General features: G+C 36.6%; 1 protein-coding gene across 1 annotated transcript in view; it reads left to right on the plus strand.

Moving 5' to 3' along the window:
* Positions 1-3337: 3337 nt before the first annotated feature.
* Positions 3338-8396, plus strand: part of LOC128705540 (mannan endo-1,4-beta-mannosidase) — a 15556-nt gene continuing 10497 nt past the window's right edge. The window contains exons 1-4 of the mRNA XM_070090792.1: positions 3338-3494; positions 4274-4433; positions 6430-6671; positions 7448-7525. Of these exons, the coding sequence (XP_069946893.1) occupies positions 3402-3494; positions 4274-4433; positions 6430-6671; positions 7448-7525 (573 nt within the window). The 5' untranslated portion in view covers positions 3338-3401. The remainder of the gene's footprint in view (positions 3495-4273; positions 4434-6429; positions 6672-7447; positions 7526-8396) is intronic.

The raw sequence follows: 8396 nt of genomic DNA on the forward strand, positions 1-8396 counted from the left end.
ATATTGTTTCATACTATGGAACAATGCTCTTCTCCAGACTGAGGGACTGACCACCTCAAAACTTTAAGGGTGATGGACTGATTACATCGTCTTCAAGTATCTTCTATCAACTTTTCTGTACTTGACTGAAGAAGCCTACTGTGTAGGCGAAACGTTTCATAATAAAGATACCTAACTGTTGCATATGTGTCTTACCTAACAACAGGACAAGTGTCTATTGACAATTGGTAAACAGCACTCGCACATACACACGCCTACACACAACAGGCCAAGTGTCTTTGACAAATGATATACTAATTCACTAATCCAGCAGCATGAATGACATAGACTGCCCAAAAATGCTTTGATGTCTATGTAGATAATTTAACTGAGTGAATTTATCTTTATTGTACCGATTTACAGAGGCGATTATTTACAAACGCAAAAATGAATGGTCTTTCCTATAACGCATTCAACAGGACCAATAAAGAGAAAATATCATCCGAGGCAAGATGCATCTTTTGTTCATAATTTTGTGGAAAACTTTTGTACACATGCACTCTGGCAGGATTACTGGTCTTTTATTTGAGTCACGATCACGAACACTTTCATTAAATATGGGGCATCCCTTTAATTTCTTGTTTCGTAATAGTTGTTTATCTTATATTTCCTTTCCACTGTCTGAGACTGGGGCGGGGTAATGATGACAAGACCCACATAACACAAGAATGAAGGAGTACTGCAGCAGCCCTATTGGCCCACGCTAAGCGGGTCTAATACCCAACCACATTCACTTTTATACCCACCTAACCTATATTTAGTGCTGCAAAATTTTCGCCCCTATGACGCTACCTGGGAGTTTGTTTTACTCATCTGCAATTCTATTTCCAAACCAGTACTGCCCTATATCCTTTCTAAATTTAAATTTGTTCAACATGAAACCATGTTCCATTCGTACACTTTGAATCATATCTCCTCCCTAATTCAGCGCCTTTCCGGAGTGCAAATTCAAAACGTCATACGTCTCCATATATTTTCCAGCTCATTTATATCGAGTCTCTAATATGGACACCAAATTGAGCAGCGTAATCTAAATGAGGCTTTACTAGGCTATATAAAGTTAAAATATAACCTTAGGATTTCTGTTATTTATACTTCTACTTCTTAATACGAAGCCAAGAATCCTATTAGCTTCATTACGAATACTTATGCACTGTTGTCTTGGCTTTACATTTCTGCTAACCAGAAATCCTAAATCTTTTTCTCATTCAGTATGGCTAAGCAGTACATTATTTAGCTCATAAGTACCATAGTTATTTTCTTTTTCTAGGATTAGAACCTTAAATTTGTCCGCATCGAACTGCAAATGACACTTCTCCAATCACATCAACCTATCCAGGACATTCTGACACTTTCTTGTGTCATCAGAAATTATCTAACGGCCTACTAAATTTAGTGTCATAGGCAAATTTATATCGCTATTTATTTCCTCATCTGTCTTTAGGTAGAGTGTGAACAAGAGTTCCAATAATGACCTCTATGGCACACCATTAACAGATAAGAGATATAACTAATAATTCAGGACTTCACTCTTTTTTACTCAGTTTAATGACAAATGTTTGAAGGACGCTCAAATTATTTAATTTCATCAGTACAATGAAATTCCTACACTCATTTTCAAATGTCTATTCGTTTTACTCGATACTCATATTGTTCCCTGGAATATCGTGTGTTAGGTAAATAATTACTCCAGGTATAGTACAATACTTTAATTTTGCACTCGCATGAAATACTAAAATGCCGATATAATGACACTATAATTTTGGTCAACTTTCATTTATATACGGATAAATAACTTGTTAAATTTAATGAAGGGAACCGAGATTAAAAGTACCTTCTAATAATATGTCCTTATAGTTGAGGACTTACTCACCGTAACCCATCCAATGAGACACACTTTATCTAGATAAAGAATGCCACAGATTATATACTTAGTCAAACAAATCAGCACTTGACATCTCACTTACTCAAAAACACTATCATAAGCAAATTAGCAGTCGATATGTTTGTTTCTACGTTTTCCTATGTGCAGATTTACTGATTACTTGTCAGAGAATTACCCGACACGTAACTTTTTTTTAATACTACACAAAGAAATAAAATTTGTTTGTTTGAAAGTGGACCCGTTCAACGGCGTTTGTCCTGTAACGGACGCGCAGCAAAATGGTATCTAAAGATACAAGAGGGAAAAAACGGTTATAATAACCAAAATTTTTAAAGGGGTGGGCCGGTAAGCCAGGTAAAAGCCTCAGTCAGATAACCAAAAGCTCTAGTGGTGGGTCATCCTATGATTAAGACCCGCGTCAGGAAGCACTTGTCTGGTTTCCTGCAAACCTTACCTAAGTGAAGTGGTAAGGTCGCAGTAAGCCGCCCAGTGGTCGGCCACTGCAGCAGGGACCGCTGGCTCGCCGGTGCTTTAACTATTATCTATAAAAATATGATGATAATACATATAAATACACGGTAAGTAAAATAAATGATATTTAACACTTATCACTATAATAAATAACTTAAACAAGTAAAAGTAATCATTACCTATGAGAATAAAGACTGGTTCTAAAAACAAATCCCGCTTGTAACGGCAACAGATTATCCCGCACATCAGCTAATATTAAAGAATGTGTGTATTTGGTATTAAGAAATTTGAGTGCGGTACTGGGAAATGTGTACAGTCCTGTATGATTCCTATGGAATTAGCACTTTCACCATAATAAAAATAAATAATAATAATAAATGTGTGTGTGTGCGCGCGCGTGTGTATCTGGGAGGGGTATTTGTGTATATCAAATCTACCTGGCTATGATGGGTTTGTAGGTTAGGAGAAACCGGTCAATGGTATATTAGGGGAACGTGTATGAATTCTGGGAATATGCATGTGTTATCAGGGAATGTGCATGGTACATTTGGTAAGTTACACTTAATCGTTGTCATAACTACGCAGAGGCAACCAACAAAGCTTTGACGACATACATAGCAGAGCAAGCATACTAAGACAACGTTTCGTTCTAAGAGCTTATTAGAGAGAGGCAATGTGGCGAAAATGCAGCAACTTTTTAATGAAATTGTCTATGGTGTGTACAGAATTATAAAGATTAGCAATTTAATAAAAAAACTCATTATTTTCCTAAAAAAAATAGTGAACTAAAACTTTACTGTTCTTTGATACACCCTACCATGAGAACAACCCACTTGTATGCACGTGCACAGTATAACTATTGGCCCTAGAAAATTTTCCCAGGTATTTGACGTAAGTGATGCACTAAATGATAACTGTATGGGTTGGTGTAGGGTGGAGGATTGGGACGGTGGAGAAAGGAGTGAATGGATACATATATAAGAAGAGGTGTCAGGGTGTAAGTCAGATGTCGTCTGCGTCTGTAGCTGTTGACATGACCACCATGTTGCTCCTCACCCTCCTGGCCCTACTGGGCTCCACCTCTGCTAAGAGGCTTGGGGTAAGATCAAATTTCTTGTAGCCAACGCTACTCCCCACATAATTATGAAAGTTAACAAATGGGAGTATAGAAACTTGGCTTTAATTGAACCATTACCCAACCAAAGAAACTGGGACCTTATCCTTTTGTATTTTCTTTTGCATTATTTAAGCTACAAATTTCGAGTACGATAAAAAAAATGCGCTGTAAGCATGAAAATACTTATTGCATTCACATGATTTCATTATTAAATATTAATTTTAATCTAAGATATTGATTGCTTGGATGGTTAATTGAGATTAAAGTCTATAGACTACACCATCAGTCAAGAATACTTTAATCCCTAGTATGTATTTACAGACCTACACCTCTCTGTGTTTATATCCAGTGTACGATATTTGGTTGGTTAATTGGGCTTTAAGCCTATCAACTATGTATACTTGGATAGCTACAATGGGAATTAAACTAAATTCCGTGTATATACACATACACACCTCTCTGTATACACATCTGTGTGATGTTGCTAAACAAAATAATTATGTATGGTAATAAGGCGAAAAAAATTACAGGATTTACATTATGAAGTGCCAGGGAATTGACTGTTATCAAACATTTTCTCTTAATATTCGTTTTAAAAACAGTGCTGCTATAAGCACCTTAATAATTAATGGTTTTGTTATAATAATAAATGAAAATAACTATTAGTATATTTATAATTATTATAACTAGTATCATATACGTAGAATTTTACAGTATGAACTTCAAAATTTATTATTAGTTTCCTGGCTTGCTACTGACAGGTGTCTGGTACGGATATTACATACGGAGGTGAAAAGGTGTTCCTAAACGGTGCCAACATCGCCTGGAACAACTACGGCTACGACTTTGGTAACGGTGGCTACGACGGCACCCTGGAGACCTGGGTAGGGGAGATCGGTAGCTCCGGCGGCAACTCCATCAGTGAGTAGTTCTTTAATCACCCTACATTTCTTGTGCCTATATGCTGTTTTCCTTAATCATAATCACATGGTTATTACGTATCGCCGAAGAGATACCTTTAGTGGCCGGCAATTTTATTTTTCTTCTTCCATATTTTTTTTCGTTTATAAGAACATCCGTAATGTTTGCGTTGCAGATTATACAGGCCTCAGGGATTACCTGAATTGTGAAGACTGGCGTAACCTGTCTAGGGATGATCATGAGGAAGACAGGATACATGGTGGTGGTGATGTCAACGACTTTTTCCAAAGTTTTGTCAAAGCCGCCTAATAGAGAAATTAGATCAAATGACCCTAAATATATGAAAAATAGATTAAAACATCAATAGCAAAATAAAGGCACAATACTGTGACTGGAACGATACAAAAATAACCCGCACATAGAAGAGAGGAACCATACCCCCGGCCGGGATTGAACCCGCGGTCATAGAGTCTCAAAACTCTGGAGTTTTGAGACTCTATGACCGCGGGTTCAATCCCGGCCGGGGGTATGGTTTATTTGCAATCGTGTCATTACGATTTCTTAAGTCAGAAGAGAGGAGCTTACGACGACGTTTCGGTCCGGCTTGGACCATTTACAAACAAACATCACTTGGATGAAAGGAGAGGGGCATCTACAAGTGAATCAAAAGTGGAGAATGGTAACCTTACTGACTAAAATGTATTATATAAAATCTGAATGGGGACTCCTTACAAGTCGTGTGTTACAGGGGCAAGTAATGGAATCCTTGTTGTTCACAATCTACATAGAAATATAGATGAGGGAATAAATCGAAAAACAAATAAGTCTGCCGCTGAAAGTAAAATAGGCTGTCAGATCATTTCTGATGAGGACTCTGGAAAGCTATAAGATGATCTAGATATGTTGATGTGGTCGAAGTGATAAGATAAGATTTCGTTCGGATTTTTAACCCCGGAGGGTTAGCCACCCAGGATAACCCAAGAAAGTCAGTGCGTCATCGAGGACTGTCTAACTTATTTCCATTGGGGTCCTCAATCTTGTCCCCCAGGATGCGACCCACACCAGTCGACTAACGCCCAGGTACCTATTTACTGCTAGGTGAACAGGACAACAGGTGTAAGGAAACGTGTCGAAATGTTTCCACCCGCCGGGAATCGAACCCGGGCCCTCCGTGTGTGAAGCGGGAGCTTTAGCCACCAGGCCACCCTAGGTAAAGAAAATAACTATGGTACTTACAAGCTTAATAATATAGAGACTGGTTAAAGTGAATGCAAAAAAGATTCAGAAGTTCTCGTTAACAGAAATTTAAAGCCAAGAAAACAGTCCACAAGCGTTCGCAATAAAGTCATTAGAAAATAGAATTCTTGGCTTCATATCAAGAAGTATAAATAATAAGTCCTAAGGTTACTCCATCATATAGTACCTTCTGTTAGGCTTCATATTGATTATGTTGCTCAATTCTGGTCTCTATAAAACGGAATGGACAAAAATGCGGAGGATAATACAGGAAGGATGACGAAGTTTATTGTATCAAAAACCGTTCCTACGAAGATAGGCTAGAGGAGCTGAATTCGCATTCTGGAAAGACGTTCGGTTAGATATGTATGACTGAAATACTCAAATGGAAAACAGGAATATTAGGATATAAATTGTCTGAAAAATATCTAACCAAAACAGGGAAGTGCCGGTTTGTCAGTACTTTCTTGCGTCATTGGGGCAAGAACTGTGGGTAGCTTTAGATACAGGTTGCATGGGTATATGAACGGGTGTGAGTTAACCGTGCCTAGCATTGGCGAATACAGACCCATGCTAGGCATGTTAGTAAACTATTCTCTAGGATGCTACTCACAAGAGTATTTGTGGATATATAATACTATACTGATAATAAAATAAACATATAATTACGTTTTTGAAAGCTTTTACGTAGGTTTTTCAAAACATGAGAACATAAATAAAATTTATTATATTTACTTTTAATATGATCTAAACTTTGCAGGGATATGGGTGCACGTGGAAGGGGACAGCACCCCAACATATGACGAAAATGGTTACGTCACCTCCTGTGACCGCACTGGTCAATTCGAGAACGATGTTTTGAGTCTTTTGAACGCTGCTGAAGCTAGCGGTGTGGTGGTCAATCTGTGCATGTGGAACGGAGCCGTCTTGCGGAACCAAAAAACTATCGATCTTATTTATGAGGACTCAAAACTTGATTCCTACATAGAGAAATGCCTTACTGTGAGTACAAAATGACATTTTGTAGTAGAATAGAGATGAAATTGTTAAGCTTGTGATTTTATATTACTGTAGCCCGTAGAGTAATTATTTTGTCAAAAAAAATATTATTTATTAAACTGCAAGTCTTAAAAAAGGCGGCTAATATGAATCTTTCCTTTCAATGGTTAATATATTCGAATTTCATTGAAACTAAATATACTATTCTACAATTAATTTAAAGTTGACAATAAGACAAAATATTTTAAATAAAAATGGAGTTTATTTCTAAAATAATTACCAAAAAATGTATATGCAAGCTATTTGGAAAGCCACTGAATATGCAGAGCATAATCTGATATGCAGAGCATAATCTGATATGCAGAGCATAATCTGATATGCAGAGCATAATCTGATATGCAGAGCATAATCTGATATGCAGAGCATAATCTGATATGCAGAGCATAATCTGATATGCAGAGCATAATCTGATATGCAGAGCATAATCTGATATGCAGAGCATAATCTGATATGCAGAGTATAATCAGCAAAATTGCAAACCCTTGCAGTCTTCCTTGCTAAATAATAAAAATGAAATTATGAATGTTAATAAAGCATCATATATAAACATGTCCAGCCCAACAATGTTTAAAATGCTGCCATCACTTTGGTTAGCAACTGTTTCTAACTCGCACAAGTTTTAGTATTATGTGTTGAATTATGTTTTCTGCGAATATCTTATGGTGCAACTGTCTAAGAACGAATTTTCTACCTAAAACATCGTAGTTCTTATATTTCAGCCCCTAATGGAGACAATAAAAGGTCATCCCGCCCTTGGATCCTACGAAGCCATCAATGAGCCAGAAGGATCAGTGAAGGTAGGTAACGAGTTTTGGTAGGTTCGCATTTTTCCTCTAAATAGTTTTCTCTGAGTCTGAGATTTACTGCCTGTTTCTCTTAAAATGACTCATATCATTAAATAAGTAACATCATGAAATACCAACTTGTATCTTAGTTCTGGAAATATTTGATTATTTCGACTAGGCCAGCTTTCTTGATTTCACAAAGTTTGTTAACAACGATATTAGTGAGTGATATGTCGCCACAAATACTCTGACGGTGTCATCATATCTTACACACAGCAATCTACATTATACATCTCATATAATTTTATACATAACTTCTGAATAAAAAAATCCATATAAATAATAACACAATTATACGAGTCCTCAGGTGAAAAAAATATGTCATTCAGAGTAACTTTTCACATAAGCCTAATTAGGCAATATGCCCTAATTATGCTATCATTCGAGCATCCCTTTGTAAATGATAATAGAAAAACTATGTTAGCGTTAACGGTTTGAATTTTACACGTATTAAAAATTTAAATGGTCTTCAAATATTCACAGGTGCAAGTCTAAAAAGGATACATAACTAATTTCTTCAAGCTATGACACGTAGCAGTATATTGGATTTTCGAACATTGCTAATTTATTGAGTGCATACAAAACCATAGCATACATTAGAACTTCTGGATTTATACTCCAAATTTAGCCTTACCTTGTATATTGCTGAAAGCCTATGATATTGACCAAATCTCGAAGATAATCATTATTTCTTTAACCGTAATTTATAACAAAGACAGCCACAAACTCGGGGTGAGGGAATTGACTTCAGGTAACAACTTTCGGCTGATATTTATTATGAGACGTAAAATATAATCTTAATGCCAGTTGTTTCAAGTATTCT

Source organism: Cherax quadricarinatus, chromosome 33 (genome assembly GCF_038502225.1).
Source record: "Cherax quadricarinatus isolate ZL_2023a chromosome 33, ASM3850222v1, whole genome shotgun sequence".
Classification (NCBI taxonomy): Eukaryota; Metazoa; Arthropoda; class Malacostraca; order Decapoda; family Parastacidae; genus Cherax; species Cherax quadricarinatus.